At 40.8% G+C, this 18,204-nt stretch overlaps 1 protein-coding gene across 5 annotated transcripts in view; it reads left to right on the forward strand.

Annotated features, from left to right (window-relative positions):
* The window catches only part of COLEC11 (collectin subfamily member 11), a 44,757-nt gene that overhangs the window by 15,484 nt on the left and 11,069 nt on the right, over window positions 1-18,204 (forward strand). For all 5 annotated transcript variants that reach the window (XM_077175046.1, XM_077175049.1, XM_077175047.1 and 2 more), the window contains 2 exons: window positions 9,093-9,248; window positions 14,874-14,945. In XM_077175046.1, the coding sequence (XP_077031161.1) occupies window positions 9,119-9,248; window positions 14,874-14,945 (202 nt within the window). In that variant the 5' untranslated portion in view covers window positions 9,093-9,118. The remainder of the gene's footprint in view (window positions 1-9,092; window positions 9,249-14,873; window positions 14,946-18,204) is intronic.

Raw genomic sequence — 18,204 nt, forward strand, 5'->3', positions numbered from 1 at the left:
CATTGATTCCAATACAGAGCCCTGAGGGACATGATTTATCACTGATGTCCATCAGGACACTGAGCTGTTGGCCACCACCCTCAAGATGTGATTGTCCAACCACTTTCTTGTCCATCGAACACTCCATCCATCAAATCCATATCTCTCCAATTTAGAGAGAAGATGTTGTGGGACACCGTGTCAAAGGCTTTACAGAAGAGAAAGACAGAAAGAGATGACTTCCAAACACCTCAAGAAAGAAATGACATCTGTAGCCCTTCCCTTGTCCACTGATGTAGTCACGTGTAGAATCACACAGGATCACATGTAGAGTGTTAGTTGGTCTCTCAGCCTGAAAGTAAAAACAACCTTTTGTTGAAATGCGAACTGTGCCCCAGTTCGAATGCAAGATTTTGATCATCTTGCCACAGTGTTTTGTTATATTGAGGATATCACTCCAAGAAATATGTCCTTGTCATTTGAGGATAACACTCTTGGATTCTTTCCATAACTCTTGGTGGCTTGCGTGCTATTACAAAATGCCTGATGTTGTTGTATTTCCTATGTTCTGTATCTTTTACTGGTTATTATTTTCCATTGCAGCCTAGTATTTTGCCATATCTTTCCTTTGTTTAAAATGTTCCCACTCTCATTATGTGCTGGGATCTTTTTTGGTTTTGGGTGGGGTTTTTTTTGTGGGTTTTCTTGTAGGTTTTTTGTTTGTTTTGTTGTTGTTGCTTGTGTGATTGTTTTTGTTTGTTGTTTTGGTTTGGTTTTGTGGTTTTGTAGTTTGTTTATTTGTTTGTTTTTCCTGATAATTTAGTCCCTTGAATTCTTTCACTTATGTATCTTCCTGTTTTCTGTATGCTGCTGGCATGCAATGGCACAGTTTTGTAACACACTGAAGGCCATCTCAGCTGCTGCCAAGGGCATTCCTTTCCTTGGCTGGCATAATTTTTCACAGGAATTATGGCCATTTTATCCTTGCCAGGAATGAAGGAATTAAATCAACTGAAAAACAACTTTACAAGCAGAGGAATATCTTACTGCTGGAATAGCAGCCTGTGCTAGCTGGGGTCAGCTGGATGGTGACAGTACAGAGAAGGGGAGGCTAATGTGTGACTGCAGCAGGAAGCCAGGCTGCTGTTAACCCTCCTGTAAACTGACTTAGCTAATTAGCAGTGATGGGACACCTCTCACCTAACTTTACATACCTGCAAGGCTGAACTAGTGATAGTCAGCAATGAACAGGTACCTCCAGAGTCAGTTATTGGTTGTTCTGTATTGGGATGAAATGAATCCCTGTGCCAAGGTGCCTTTCTCTGACTTGGCTACACAGTGTTCAGGATAATTTTCTCAGACTGACCACCTAAGCCAGAACAGTTAAATCCCCTCCAAGGGTCTGTTTAAAACTAACCTCTGCTGACTTGAGGTCTGGACCTAAGCAGAGTTATCCTGATAAACGGGCATCTGCTAATGGCAGCTGTGCTCTGTCTTGTGGTTCACTTTTTGAGGTGTCATATTGAAGCATTGGGAAGAACTGGGAAGCAGTTCAAGTGGCTTCCCTTTATTCTTAGAACCTCCTTTAATTGTAGTTGTCACTTATCTAATGTGTGAGAAAAGGGGGTCAAAAGCTGTTTCAGCTCTTGTTTTTTTTCCTCATGAGGAGTAGGTTATTGTGACAACCAAAATCAAACCTTTTTCCTGTCCCCTCACCCTCTGGGATGGTGCCATTGCTCCTCTGTCCTTTCTCTGGTCAGATCTCTAATTTTTCCCTTTTTCTCTATGTCCACTAGTAGTCTATATCCTATGATTTGTCTCTTGTTTTTGTTCTTCCTTTAATCTCATAACCTGCTTTTCTTAGATTTTGTCTTTTCTCTGGATATTTCTGACCTGTCCCTGTGTTTATACATGATTCAATTGTGGGACATAGAAATCAGAAAACTCATTTTACCCAGTTTAGTCTAGTGTCCTACCGCTAGGCTTGAGCTGGCTTTGTCATCAGGCTTTTTCTCTGCTTCCTCTCATTCTTTAATGTAGCATGCTTGAGTGTAGTCTAATTTCACTTGTTGTGTCCATCCAATGTTAGCAATTACTCTCTTGGGGAACTGGAGCTGTGTGTTTCAGTCCTTTTAAGTTAAGGATCTTCCATAGTTGTTACTTCACACCCTTTGGATCAATACTTGAATGGCACTTCTGTTGTGCAAAAGGCAGGTGCCACTGCTGCCATAGCTGGGATGATTGGATGGGGCCTTGATAGACTTTTCTGTCTCTTCTCTACACCTCCCAGAATGGAACTGCAGAACTGGGACAACCCCCTCCCAGGGTGAGTTTGCCTTTTGAGCCTGTCCAGTGCCCTCAAGGAGACAATGGTCAGGCCCACCTAGGGAAACATCCAAACACCTCAAGAGCGAGAACGTGTTGCAAAGTGTAAGTGGGAATAATATTGCACAGATATCCCAACTTCTGCAGCTAGTCCTAAGCCTCTGTGGATGGGAAGGGCTGAAAATCAATGCCTTAAAACGTCATAGATAAAATTACAAATGCATATGTTCATATGATGTATTTATTCATGTACAGAAATGTTCCATACAGCATTCTCCACATCATTCACTGATTCTTGGTGAATCTTTGGGTTTTTATTTCATACAGATAACTGTGTGGGGATAGTATGAAGTTCTCATGTAACTGCTTTATAGAAGAACTGATAGTTAAATTAGAACCCCGTACACTAATTTGTTTGCTTGTTTGTTTGTGGTTGAGAATACAAAAAATTTGATCTGACATATAACAGTGATGGCACCCAAAATCACAAGCTGAAGGCAGAAGAGATCTTGTAATGTAGTCGAGACTTTGACTGAAACATTGCATGAGAAATTCTGTTTAGTATTTCTAGTTGTCTCTGACCACCAATTTACATAAAAACAAAAATATCCTTGAGTGTTATTTTCTACAAAAAATCCAGGGATTGTCTAAAAATCCATAGAGAACCACTGTGAAAAATTTGGCACTCGGGTCCCATCTCCCTCGAGTTAAAAGTTTTGAAAACTTGCTCCTTTCTGGCACTACTTTATCTCACTCTTGCTGAAGCCTCGTTTTTACACTTTCAGTACAGATAACAGTAAGTTAATTCTAATGTCAACTTATTGACTTCAGCAGAACAACATCAGGATGAAATTTGTCCCAGTTTTTAAAAACATTCTTCTTGATGAAAAATGAGACCACTCTATCTACATATGATAAGGGCATCTATGTTGACAAACTAATCATACCTTACACCTCACAAACATTGTGTGAGGAAATGGCTCTATTGTGCCAGTATTAAGTGTACTTTGGGGAGTAACCAAGGACTTAGTATCAGTTTGCTTTTTAGGTAATGCTTGCTTCCCATCAGCTTAGACTCACTCTTTTGTCCTCTACAGCAAACCTCGCTGTTCTTTAGCGTCATCAGGAGCTGAAATGTGTTATGTCTCTGCTTTATGCTACTCCATGCTCCATAGATTTCACAGAGGCTTGGTAACCACGGCAGTTATGGTCCTCATTTTTGCAATTCTACAGTATTAATATTTAGGGATTTTTTTCACTCTTTCAAGTCCATTGCTTTAACCTTTAAATCAACACGTAGGATTTAACTTGAGAGCATTGCAATGTTAGGATAATGATCACCCAATGTTTAAGCAGCTTTGTAATTGATTCTGATTTTTATAGTCCAGCTAAATGGCAAACGTTTGATTACCCAAGGTAATGTGCAAGGGAACTGAGAGGACAAATGAGAAATGAGAAAATGCTTAGATAAAGCAAAAGCCTAGCTACACAAAACATCTGTAGGTTAGGAAGATTAATAAGGCTGTAATGAAGAAAGATGAGGTCAGTGACACAGGTTTCATCTCCAATGTGAAAGGCTTCTTCCCCAGGGAATGATCCACATCCCTTGGGCCAAGGGGTGAAACACAGCTTGTGTCAACAGTGCTGGAGGCTTGTCCCTTCTGCTCCTCCCCGCTTCCCCCAGAAACCTGTCCTTGGCCTGAGGTGGGCACTGGAGGTAGCCCTGGGACTTAATTTAATTTTTGGTCTTTTATCTGTTCAAGATGTTTGAAATAGCATGGGGACTGTGTTACAGTCTGCTATTTTCTGGGCGTGATTTTGTGGGCATGTGTTGCTTTTCCTAGAATTCAGCTTAGGGCCTGCAGGTGGCTTGAAGGTACGTGAGCTGCCAGAGAGTTCTGCCAGGGAGGTGTTGAGATGTGGATGACAAGGACTTGAAAAGTCAGGGAGTGAAAACTGTTGAAAGTTATTGCTGCGTCTGTAGTGCTGACTCAAACCAGCTTGGGAAAGTCACTCACCAAATGTGGCTGCGGTTCTGCAGATTTCTGTGTCTGTACCAGAAGTATACTCAATTCAGAATATAGATAATTCAGCTCAGATACTTGAGAATGAAGTATAGTTTTTAAAATAACAGCAAAAAAGAATCATAATGTGAAAACTACGCAGTGAAATAAAATCAGCTCAAAGATGAGTCCTATAGGATTATACAGAAGATTAGAGTTACTCTGTAGCTATTGGCTGGCTGAGCATTAATGCCAGCAAGCATCACTTGTCTTCTGCATTTTTCATCCATTAAGTTTCATCTTGGCGGATCATCTGTGTTGTTTCTTCTAAGTCCAAAATAATGGCATAGAATTAGCCACTGGCACTTTTGGAGCCACTGGTAGAGATACAGGGACTTCATGCATGAGGCATTAGCTGGCTCAAGTGATCTCCAAGCTTTCCATCCCCCCAGAGTTGGAGGGAAGTGTGGGAACTCAGTGAGTGCCAGCTGGCCTGGCTGGTCCTGCAGGGTTTTGAGCGAGCCTGTGGGGCCTTTGGGATTCTCCAATGACCTCTCAAGGACTTGTCATTTGAAGCTTGGCTTGAGAAACCTCTTCGCTTTTGGTGACTGAGGCAGATTTCCTGAAGCTGAGAGATCTCAAAAGTTGTTTTGAAATTATTGTGCTGGTTGCATTGATATGTTTTCATTTCTGATGGAAAATGAGGCACTTTATTATTTTTTATTTTTTTGAGTAAATACTGCCTTTTTCTTCTCCTATTTTTTTCCAGTACTTTCAGCTTTCACTGATTTAATGGCCACTGTAAATGGCCATAAATTTGACTTTTGACCCCTGCATAGGCAGTGAGAATATATTCATACTTTTACAAGTGCTGAACACGTCTAGGTTTCTCTCTGGCATTGATTTTACCAATGCTGAAGATACTCCAAATACCAGGGCCAAAACAGTGTTTGAAAAAACAGGCTGGTCCTCCTTTATCTGAGGACAAGTTTCAGTGAGATTTAGTTTTCTTAAATGACTTTATGCATCTAGGTCTGAAAGGGCTTGAAAGTAGGTCAGAAAGACAAAAAAACTTCTAGGATTTCAAAGTGAAAATGTCTGCTGTAGCACATACCTGGAGATCAAACTGATTTTTCAATCAGAGAAAGAAACTTTATCTGCAGAAGGTTTCTTTTGAAAGAAGGGAGAGATGGAGAAAGTCATATACAAAGTGCTTTTGTCTTGATTTCACTATTAATGTATCTCTTTACTGCAACCACAGATTCTAGAGAGTTTTTAATATGCAACCTCCTCAGACATTCCTCCTGTTAGTGGCTCTTCTCAGACCAAGGTAATTTCCCCAAATATTCTTATGGATCTGGGTCTTGTTACCTGAATGACACTAAAGAAGCTTCTTTTTCTAGAACAAGTCCATTTCCTCTGTGAGCTGAGCTAATATGTGGTAGGTGGGGTTGTATCCCCTCTGTCTCTGAGACATGTAAGCCCAGTAGCAGACAGCAGGGAATGTGCTGAAGCTTTGTTGGAGATTTTGTTTTCCTCAGAAAATCCATCATGTGTGGCTGTTGAGCAGAGCCAAGAAGCAGCCTTGACAGTTCTCTGCTGCTCCATGTCTGTTTCATCTCTGAGCTGTGCAGGAGTTTGCAAAGGCAGATTAATATTTAACATACCTGGAGCCTTTGATCTTTCAGTTGGAGACTGGATACATCTGAATCCTCATAAAATGCAGACAGAGGAGATGATGTTGCCTTTTATTCAGTAATGCAGAGACAGGAGCACCACTGTAATTTCAATTTCTTCCATCTCAGGCCATTTCATTCCACTCTCCAATTTGTCCATCAAGAATCCTTATCACCAGTCTGCCAGGTGCTCATGCTGAAATGGCCTAATTTCCAGGCTTTCAGCTGGGTATCTGAACCACTTGGCTTGAAAGCCTCTTTGTCTGATCTTCTGAATCCTGAAGTGCTTCTACAACATAAAAAAGTGGGATATTCTGCCTAGGATGTCCTGCAGGCTGGTGACCAGGTGTTCTCCTGGAAAAGGATTGTTTTGTCTAACTACCTTGTGAAGTGAACTTGCTAACACTTAATAGGAAGTTCAGAGTTGCACAGTAAGGCAGCACAAAATCTGAAAAATATGAAAGCTAAAACTTAAGGCATCATCCAGGCTGAACAGCTCCAACTCTCTCAGTCTGTTTTTGTAGGAGAGGTGGTCCAACCCTCTGATCATCTTTGTGTCCCTCCTGTAGACACATTCTAACAGATCCATGCACAGCTTTGTGGTGTACCTTCTCCTCTAGCTCCTGTTCCTCATCCTTGAGTGGCAAAAGTCAATTTTGCCCTGTACTCCTGAGAAGCCTCAAGTGATGATTGCTGCAATTGTGACAAAACTTACCATGGCGTAAATATTTGAGCAGCAGTTCCACACTCTCCTAGGTATTCCTTCTGGTTGGCAAAGCTTGTCTATGAAGTAGCTTATGCCTGACCCATTATAGGACTGTATGGCAGGTTGTGGAAAACCTCAGATAGTCCCTGTTCCTTCCTTGCCCCATGGGAAAATTACCCAACATTATCCAGGATTACCTTTTCCCTAGGGTTTCCTGGCCTACTGTAGCCCATCAGACTATGACTGTATTGAGATCTCTTGACCCAACAGCTCTTCCCAGCTCAAAGCACAGATAACCATCTTTTAAGGTGTGGTCCTCCAGCTGCAGGTCTCTCTCCTTTGGAAAGAAACCTGGGAAAAGATTTGGGTCAAAATGGACTCAAAGCATATACAAGTCTTTGCACTAGATCTGGATGATCAGTAAGAACTGATTGTGTATTGTGGCAACCCCCTGTCCCTCAATTGCATGTAGCAACAGATGGTGTAGCAAGGGGGTTGTGAGACACACAGAAACCTGGCCTGTAACTCATGCAATGCCCTCCACACATGAAGTAGGAGACAAAGTCTGCTCCCATCAGATTCCCTTGTTATAGTCTCCTAGGGGATAATGGAAGTAATTCAGAGGGACAATTTATTCCCCCAACTCCAAAATCATCTACTTGGCCTTGCTGCTATGACATCCTTTATGCCAGTTAATACCTTCAGGCCATCCCAAAAATAACAGTTCTGCTCTCCTAGGTCCCCAACATGTTGAGGCACACAGACCCACATACTGGTCCCACACCTGTGCCTAATCCTATCTGGGTTATTTTTGAAGGGATTCAGGGAGTGGAAATTAATATAGCCCAATCTTCTTGCTCCAGATGTAAAATGCATATGCCCTTATGGTGGCTATAAAAGATGATAAAAAACCTGTTATGACTTTCAGCTTATTTGTGTGTTACTGAGCTCTGGTTAAGGACCGACATGAAAAATATATCAGAAATACATAAATAACATTTTTGTCAAAGTGTTTTTACAGGCCTCCTAAATACTGTTTTTTACAGTCCTTTCACACAAACTCCATTTCTGTTTGGTTGTTTTCTGGGACATCTCTTCACAGTCTAATTTCAGGCAAGCCATTTCACTTGTCAGCTTTGACTAGGATATGTTTCAAAGGTGATTCTCTTCAGGAGTTATTGAAGACTCTGATTCAACTTTATTGAGTGATACAGTGAAATATTACTGCCTTCCACCCTCAATGACTTATATGAGGGCTATTGTATCAGACAATTTGCCTGGGCACAATTCCAGTGCTCAGGTAGATGGGAAGTGAATTTTTAGGCCTTTCAGTTGGTTCATCTGTTACTGAATTACTTCTTTAGAGCAGTATCCACTCTAAGTGGCAACTTAGTACTGACAACTTTCAGGGCAAGGCCAGGTGGCCAAGAAGGCCAATGATGTCCTGCCCTTTATCAGCAATAGTGTGGCCAGCAGGACCAGGGCAGTGATTTCCCCCTGTACTTGGCACTGGTGAGTTTACACCTCAAATCCTGTGTTCAGATCTGGGTCCCTCACTGCAAGAAGGACATGGAGGTCCTGGAGTATGTCCAGACATGGGCAACAGAGCTGGTGAAGCATCTGGAGCACAAGTCCTGTGAGGAATGGGGTTTAGCCTGGAGAAAAGGAGATGCAGGGGAGACCTTATTGCTCTTTAGAATTACTTGAGAGGAGGTTGTAGCCAGGGTGGAGATGGTCTTTTTTCCTGGGTTATAAGAAATATGGACAAGGGGAAATGGCCTCAATTTGTGCAAGAGGGAGTTTAGATTGTATATTAGGAAAAAATTACTTCATGGAAAGGGTTGTCAAGCACTGGAATAGGCTGCCCAGGGAAGTGGTTGAGTCACCATCCCTGGACATATTTCAAAGACATGTAGATGTGGCACTTGGGGACATAGCTTAGTGACAGACTTGGCAGCCCTGGGTTAATGGTTGGCTGATGATCTTAGAGGTCTTTTCCATCCTAAGCAATTCTGTGATTCTAAGCCTACATGCTGCATTATCTCCTTTCACCTTTCCAGATAGCTGCCTCCAATCATGCACAGAAATCCTCCAATCACCTCCAGAAATCATGCACATAGAATTGCCTATTATTGGCATTGTTTAATCTCCTTCTTGTTTAATTAAATTTCTCCTGGGCTTTATTCCATACAGTCTAACAGCAAAAAACCTGCTAAATGTGCTGCTGCCTGTTTCATGTGTGTCTGAAGAACATATAACCTGCTTGGAGAAGCTGCACATGTGCTTCTCACGCTGTGTGGTTATGGCACACAAATATATATTGTGTTTGTAGTGGGATGTAGTTGTAGAAACTGTTGAAAGCCTTTGGAATTCTTATAACTGTTTATTCATTCTTTTGTTTAGGAGTCAGTGACCTGTAAGTGCTCATTATGAAGAGAGATCTGGTTTTCTTGGTGACTCTAATTAGCCTTGCCTTCCTGTCACTGCTAAGATCTGGATATCCTCAACACATTGCAGAGGAGTCCTGCTCTGTTCAGATTCTTGTTCCAGGCCTCAAAGGTAATGTGAAAGCCTACTCATTATTCCAATATTAATATTTTTGTTCTAGCAGGCTCAGTTGCATAACTGACAGTTTTAACAGAGACAAAGAAGGTACCTCTCAGTTGTCCTCTTATTTGGCCCTGTTTGTAGCCTCCTTAAAAATGAAGTTTTAAGGTCCATAAGGTAAAGTTAAATGGTTCAGAGAATGCATGCCAGTTTCCCAGATTTTCTCATGATCACTAATGCTTGTTACTCTTATTCATTGCCTGGTTGCTCTGTGTTTTTATACTGAGCAGTGCTACCCAAAAATTGTAACATCAAGCCCTACTTTATATCTGGAAAGGTTTTAATTTCCATATTGCAATGTAATAGGAATTATTTTGTGTTTTCTTGTCTTATGTTTGTCTTCTTTGGATTTTTTAAGAGCTCAAATACCTCTTAGAAGAAAGCAAACATTAGTTAGGTCTTTGGCATTTCTATAGTTTTTTAAAAAGGCAACATTTTTACAGAATATGCCCCCAAACTCCTGCCCAAAGAAGGTGGTGTAATAAATTATTGATCTTTTCATAGGAAAAAAAATATATCTTGCATAAGAAATCAGCCACTGGGAAGAATTAGCATTTTAAAGCAGCAGCATCCATTATGGTTGTTGAAATCCCAGCTCTGTTTAGTCAATAACAATAATTCCCCTTGAGAAGGCTATGACATTTCTGTTGAAATATAACACTTTTGAACACAGGGAAATACTTTTTAACTAAGGACAAAAACCCCCATGAAAACGATTAGTTTATCATCAACAATAAAATAAAAAATAAAGCATTGTGTAAGAACCACACAAGAAACCTTTCAGTTTTTCTTGTAATTATGCCTTGTAGTGTCACAAAACCCACCCAACCAGAACTGCTGCCATTAATCTTATCTGTACCAATCTGGGCTTTCCTGAGTTGCCTGAGGGCCACAGGATGGACTGCAGGCATTGCCTGTTGTGGTTAACTGATTGGGAAGGGTGAGGCTCAGTTCTGTTCTGCAGCTAAATTGTTCACACAGCTAAATTGTGAGCCCATCTTGGCCAGGGGTTTGGCTGAGGGGTAAACTGCCCTCTCCAGGCACTGCCCAAATTGTCTGCAGCTGCCCTCTGCTTGGGGCAAGAGACTTGGCCTACAGGGATGTGGGCTGTGCTTGGCCAATTTGCTTTAAGAATATATTTATTTCTTAATATTTATTATCGTTTTGTCTATTATTTTTATGGTTGTTATTGTTATTATTGCTATTCATGCAGCTTTGGATGCCTGAACTCAGCCAAAAGCTGTTCTTTAATATTTACTTCAATAAGTGGCTTTTGATCTTAATCTTCTGCATCTAACATGTTCTAACATGTTGTCTTAATAGTCTCAATGATGTTCTAACAAGAACATCTTCTGCAGATGTTCTTGTTAGAGAGAACAACACTATATCCAGGCCTTCTGAGGTTTAACTAAGTCTTGAGTAAAGTTGTTTAATTTGTTTGATATATTTACTATGTAAAAGTGACTTACAGAGGAGAACACCACCAAGTTAAATATATGTTGTCCAAATTTGCATGAAAGATCAGTCAAAGGGTCAGATTTCACAGCCCTAAGCTTTGAAAATATTTTTCATATCAGAGAATTTGACAGGATGAGTTTTGTGACTTCTTTGCATTGATTTTCTTATTTTTGTAATCAGTCAAAATTAGCATCTATGATCACCATTGTAATGCAACAACAATAACAATAACAATAACAACAACAATAATAATAATAATAATAATATTGTTGTTGTTGTTGTGCAACAAATGTTTTTAAAGTGCGTAAACTGTGCAGGACCCTTTGGCAGATGACAATTCTGAGCCTGGAAACCAGAGAGAGGCCTGAAAGCCACTGTGTGTTAATGATTTCACTCAGGTTCATAAGATGTAAGCCTTGCAAAATTGAGAGAGATTGATGTACAAATTCAGTGAAGCACAAAATGACCTGATACAGACCTAGTTAACGTGAAATCCCTAAAAAGCTTTCAATGTTCCAAATATGCTGTCAGGGGGACTGGCTCAGAGAGGTGGTGATGAGATACTGCTGTTCCCCACTGGCATAACTCCAACCCATTTCACTGGCCAAGGCTTCCTTTAAACTGAGCACATGTGTGGCCTCGTGCCCAAATTCAGCTGCCATGGATCAGGATTTGCTCACTGCAGCTTTTAGATCTGCACCATCTCCTCCTCCTTCCCTGGGCTGCCAGCAACATCTCCAGTGGTGGAGAAATAGAGTTCCACACTGCTGCTGGGCATGGCTCTGTCAGAATCCGGGAAAAACAGATGCAGGGAAAAATGCAAGAAATTAGGGAGACCATGGGATATGTGAATGGCAGAGGATAGACACTTAAGAGGTGGTGGAAAAAGTGGAGCCCAAATGGGGTGATGAAGGAGAAAGTCATCAGGGAAAAGTACACAGAAGCAGGGGAGCATAAAGTAGGAATTTTAGAAGAATAGAAGGAAATAATAGGGGAAAAACAGAGGAAGAAGAGCTTAAGAATCAGAGTGGAGAGACTGGAAACTAAATAAATGTAAAATGACACAAAATCAATTAAGATCCCACAGAGTAAAAGAGAAAATCAGAAGGGGCATGAGATGAGAATGGAGGTGGAAATGGATGAAGAAGAAGGCTACTAAAGACGCCAAGAATAGTAAAAGCACAAATGAGATTAAAGTTGGCAGTTTAGGTCTTAGGGGCAGGTTTTGGTGGTTTGTGGTTTGGTGGTTTTTCTGTTTGGTTGATTTTTTGGAGTTTCTTTGTTTGTTTGTTTTGGTTTTGAGGTTTTCGTATGTTTGGGGTGTTTTTGTTTTGGTTTGATTTTTTTGGTAGATTTTCTTGCTTTGTTTGTTTTTGTAGTCATTTTGGTGGGGTTTTTTTAGGGGGACAGATTTTGTTAGGTTGGTTATTTTTTTAACTCAAGAGTATAAAGGAGTAAAATGAAAAGTGTAAGGGGAAAAACCATGGCTTTGAGAATATAGGCAGCAGACTGAACCATGTTTTAGAAAGCCAGCAATATTAATAATAAGAAAAGTGTGCTGTGTGTGAAAAAGCAATGGATGATGAAGCCTCTCTACACAGCTCCCTCATATTCTTCCTAAAGTCCAGTTTCTTTTGATAGGCACATGAAATTAAAGTTACTACTATTGTGGAGAAAAAAAATAACACAGAACAGTCCTTCAAAACTTAAATTCTCAGCTTGCCATCTTGTTTTGTCTCCCTTCTAGAGTCCAAATCAGGAGTTGTCTTAACAGTCTCAAGGTTGTTCAATACATAAAAAAGTTAATGCTATGTTAAAAAACCCAATTTTTTTACACTCACACTTGATGCATCTACTCACATGGGGAATATGATGCTTAATAGCTCACATAGTTTGGCAAGGCTAAGTTTCTTTTAAGAGTATGGGGCATCTCAGCACTGTGGAGCACTACTGACATCTCACCCTGTCTCAGCTGTACAGACAGTGCTGCAGTGTGCTGACAAGGAAAGTACTGTTTCCTGCAGTGGGGTTGGAGCAAATATCCAGGGAGGGATGCAAGAAGTGCAAGTGCTAAGGGACTGTGGCTAGTGGATGAGGCCACAACAGATCAGTCAGGTAGGGACCATAATGCACAGATCCCAGCCTCCTGCTCTGGAGGGACTTGGTTGTAGATCAAGGGACTGGAGACCGGAAAGGAGGCACAGGGGTGTCTTTCTTTATTTCATGAATCAAGAAGTTAAACATTATTGGTTTTTGGTGAAAAATTAAATTGATTGTCTTGACAGAAAACTGTTTTGTTGCCCATGACGCCTGCACAGGCTTTACTTCCTCAATTTGCACAATGCTCAGCAAGAATAGGGACTTACACAAGGCAAAGCTGTGCTGTACCACTGATCAGTCCCTCTTGGCCAAGGTCCTGCTCCTTAAAACAGCTGATAAGAAAAAAATGTCAACTGGTCCATAGCTGGGCCTGTAATGGAGCAATCTCCTCCTGGAGAAAGTTTTTAAAACACCCACACTAAGGAATGCAGTGTCATCGTATTATAAGAATAAATGCAGGCAAGTGTAATGGCCTGAAGCAAGAGTGATCTATTTTATTGATCCCTAATGCACAGCCTTCACTCTGAAGAACGTGTAAAGCAATAGGCTGTAATAGCCTGCTCTCAGCCTCCAGAGAGCAAGGGAAAGTCATTGTCAGGATTTATCTTTGGGAAGCAAAGAACTCATAGCCAGCCCTGAGGGGTGAAAGGCAATCATACAAAGCCTATTGGTTACTTGATAATAAAAATGTGACGTTCCCAAATGTGCCGAATTATAGCCTGTTTCATACTAACAATATTATTCACTGGGGCTTATGTGAAGTTTGTCCTCATTAAGGTCAGAGAATGGCCTATTTTTGCATGTCTGAAGGCAGGGAAGATGGTCTGGAGCAGCCTGAAGAATGAAAATATAACAGATGGAGGGCTGAGTTCAGCTCACAGCCACCTAGGTCTACAATAGAGAGATTTGGAAAGAGAGCTGGAGGCTGCATATTTGAAATGTGCCATGGTGTGACATGTTTTTACATGTCATCTCTGTGACTCCTCTCTGAACCACAGCTGCCAGCTATGCCAGAGAGCTGGGCTTGTGGGCTGCATGAAAACCACTGACTTTCCTGCTGTGGTGCTCCCATCAGCTTCCTGGAGAGCAGCTAATGCCCACTCTCTTCCATAGAAAAACAGTGTTGGGATATCATATGTGCTGTGCTAACTCTGGGTTTTACATACCAACACTTTATTTTCTGTGGAAGCCATAGAACTTTCTTCTCCTTTCTCATACAAATCTTGTTTTGTCAAGGTGGCTGTATAAATAATTCTTTAACCTTCTGTTTGTCAGAGATTTTAATTTCATGTCAATGGCAGAGTACAGTGGTAGTGTAGCTGTAGTGGGCAAAACAAGCTAAGCATCCCCAAATTTTTAATGAAAGGCACTAGGGAGGCTAACACTTTTTACAGAAAGTGATGTTTAAATATGCTGAATATAATGATGTACCACAAGCTATGTGCATGTAAATACACTACATAGTGGTTCATACTTCAGAGATTAAAAAGCACAGTATATAACTGGGTATATGAAGTAGGGACTTAATGTTTTCATGCTTAAAACTGGCCCTCTAAGGATGGATGTAGCAGTGCCTTCTTATAGGCCTCAAAAATGGCATTTTTTTTCTTTTAATTTGAGGTCATAGTTAAGCCATTTTCACTTGAGACTTAAGGACGTCCTTAGCAGAGGCTTGGAAAGAATTTGGTGAACACAGAAGTTTATGTGCTAAGTTGGGGACTGATTCTGAAGCTTCTGCTTCAGTGAATTGTGCTGTTGGCTTTTTGAAGGTCAATGATATAAGTAACATCCACAAAACTAGACCTGTTGTATGAGACTTCAGTAATGTATTGACAGGGTTTTCCAGTGTCTGCATCAATTGAAGAAAAATCTGTTTTCTGTCAGTCAAGTAAAGCTGTTAAATCAGATCACATCTGCTTCTATTTTTTTCACTGGAGAGAATGGCATTCTTGTCATGGCTGCTAACAGAAAATAGTCCTGGTTTAATATGATTCTTTTTATTTACTTTTGTATCAACAGGGGAGGCTGGAGAAAAGGGGGAGAAAGGTGCCCCAGGTCGTCCAGGCAGAGTTGGACCTCCAGGAGAAAAAGGTAACTTTGATAAAGAAGATATTTTGGAAGTAATTCCTGAGAAAATGCTGCTTTTTCTTGTGAGATGATGAGGATGGGGGTCCTTGCTTCCTTAACTGGGTGACATTGGCCATTCATCCTTGGCCATTTCTGTTTTGTGCTGTTGTGGTTTAACCCCAGCCAACAGCTCAGCCCCACATGACCACTCAGTCACATCCCCTGGTTTGGATGGGGGAGAGAATCAGAAGGGTAAAAGTGAGAAAACCTATGGGTTGGGATAAAGACACTTTAATAGGGAAAGCAAAGGCCATATGCACACAAGCATAACAAGGAATGAATTCAGTGCTTCCCAAGGGCAGGCAGGTGTTCAGCCATCCCCAGGAGAGCAGGGCCCCATCACACATAATGTGCCTTGGGAAAACAAACACCATCACTCCAAATGTCCCCCTGTTCCTTCTTCTTCCCCCAGCTTTACACACTGAGCACAATGCCAAACCTTAGGGAATTTCCCTTGGGTCAGCTGTCCTGGCTGTGTCCCCTCCCAGCCTCTTGTGCACTCCCAGCTCCTCACTGGTGGGGTGGGGTGATGAGCAGAAAATGCCTTAACCCTGTGCAAGCACTGTTCAGCAATAATGAATGTTTCTGTGTTATCAACATTGCTTTGGTCATACATCCCAAATATAGCACCCTCAGAGCTACAATGATAAAAATTAACTTAATTTAATTTAGCCAAAACCAGTAAAATTATATGCACTTCTCTGTAGACTAAGTATTATCTTCTGGTTAAAAAGATGTATTTTGGAAATTAAAAAAAAAAAAAATCTCAATTTTTTAAAAAGGTCTCTGTGAAGAAAGGCATCATAATGTCTCCTTCATAATTTGTTTTCTGCAAATGAAAACCTCATATTAGATCAGAGGGGAAAAATTCACAAGGCTCAATTTTTTTGTTTCTTTTTTTCTTGTGAATTTGAACACTCACAACATCTTAATTAAAACCATTGAGGGAAGGCAGTAAGCCATAATAGGCAAAGATGAACACGAGTGTTCCCACATTTTTTGGATATGGGGAAATGGTGATAAATTTGTTTGCATTGTAGTTCAAAGATATTTTGAGCTCTTGAGAAGAATGGTGCTCAACAGTATTCAGTTATGCAGCTGAGAGAAACATAGCACTCTGTCTTGCAGAAAATTCTGGTTTTTCCTCCTGAAGCAAGGAAGAAATTTGACCTTCATAAGTTTTCCAGGAGGTTTGTGTTCTGAAAGGTTCAAATTAGCAGGAGTCAAATCCTTTGATTTCAATATTGAAATTAAAGATTGACATTCCTGTCATTAGAAGGTTGGAGTTAGTTTTACTGAAGTGAGTTTACAATCTTTCTTTCAAAGCAACTGTAAAGATAATTTATACTTCCTTGTGATGATGCATGATCCATTATGTTGTTCCTTTAGGCATTTACAGAAGTCTGATACTGATTACCCTGGGACAAAAACCCATAGCTAGAGCTCTTCCTCCTACAATACATTGAAAAAATTTTAACTTCCATGAGGGGTGTGTGTGTTCAGCCAATGTATTTCCTTATGTAGATTTACTTTCAAGGATGACTCTTAGAAAAAAATATTGGAAACTAAAATTTTGGCTCTTGTAAGGCAATACTGACTGAAGTGTAGATGACAGAATATTTTAGGTTAAACGGTTGTCAAGAGCTCCTCTAGTCCAAGCTCCTGCTTTAAACAGGGCAGACTTCAATATCATAGCAGATTTCTCAGGTCCTTGTCCAGTAGACTTTTGAAAATCTCCAAGGATGGAGATTCCACATAAATTTTAATCAGACTGTTTCACTGGTGTCATTGTGAAAGACCTGTTGTAGTTTGTAATCAAGGGCATCTTTCCCTTTCTCTGTGTGTCTCTGAGAAGAAAGGCGGCATCTTCTCTAGAAACTGCTTGTAAGTAGTGGAAGACTGCAATTAATTCCCCCCCCTTACCTTTCTGTATTCCAAGCTAAATAAAACCATCTTCCTCAGCTGGACTTCAGTTTGCTTCTCATGTATGAGGGCCCAAAAGTCTCTGGGCCCTCTAAGGCAAAGGAGTTTTTTATCCAGCCATGGGCCAGACTTCATCAAAGTGTCTCAGGTGAGGAACTTAGGGTCTTGCTGAACCCATGATATTCCTGCCAATGCATTTCTGTAGCTTGTCCAGTTCCTCCTGACTGGCAGGGCCGCCCTCCAATGCATCAACCATTCCTGCCAGCATGGAGCATCTTCTACTTCTTCCTCCCTTTCAGCAGTGAAGGACTCCCTAGCAGCTGCTGGTTAGACTTTGGTAGCTATGCAGCAGCACCCAGCTAACCCTCTCAGCACCCCTGAATGCCTTGTGGGCAGGACCATGGGCCCATGTACATCCAGGGGAAGCAGTCCCTCACTCAATTGTCAGCTGCCACGAGTAGCTTGTCCTCCCCAGATCTTTGCTACCAAATGTGCAGAACTGGGAGGCCAGAGAGCAGCCCTTGCCAGCAGAAACAAAGGCAAAAGAGCCCTAAGTGCCTCAGCCTTCTCTGTGTCCTTTGGCATGAGATTGTCTTGACAACTTCTTCAGAAGCCCTCTCATCACGCTGTCCTGCATGTTTCTATATCTTGGCATATTGTCATGTCACTTCAAAATGCTTTGTCTCTCTGAGATGTGGAAGTACTCTTTTTCAGTCAGGGCAATCATGATGTGGCATTTCATTTATTTATTTTCTACTGTAAAATTGCTTTTGTTTCAAAAATAGTTCTCATAAGGTAGCTTGATTAATGCTAATAACAGTGGTAATTTTCTAGTTTTTCTTACCTGCAAAAGTCCAAAATTCTGATGAGGCTGAAAGAAGAAACACTGAAGTGGAAACACAGTACGAGAAAACATAAATGAAACAGGAAAGAGATTAAAGAAAATTGAGTACTAATGCATGCTGTATCAGTATTTTTCCAGGTAGTACTTTCATCTAAACAGGCAAAAATTCTTACTGCTTCTGTAGCAACATATTTTTCTGCTTTCCTTTTTTGCATACAGAAATTTCTACAAACAAGCTCTTGTTTAAAGTATGTCCTAATTAACTAGTAATTTCATTAATGCTGTACATTTTGTAGATATTTGTCTTAATCAACTCCTTCCCACAAATGCTTTGTCAAAGAAAATAACACAGATACCTTAAAAACAATTTGGATTATATGGCACCACCTTTCATCATGATACTACATCCAGTACACTTTGAATGTCACAGTGTTGACTGGATAAGCAAACAGACTT

Source organism: Agelaius phoeniceus, chromosome 3 (assembly GCF_051311805.1).
Source record: "Agelaius phoeniceus isolate bAgePho1 chromosome 3, bAgePho1.hap1, whole genome shotgun sequence".
NCBI lineage: Eukaryota > Metazoa > Chordata > Aves > Passeriformes > Icteridae > Agelaius > Agelaius phoeniceus.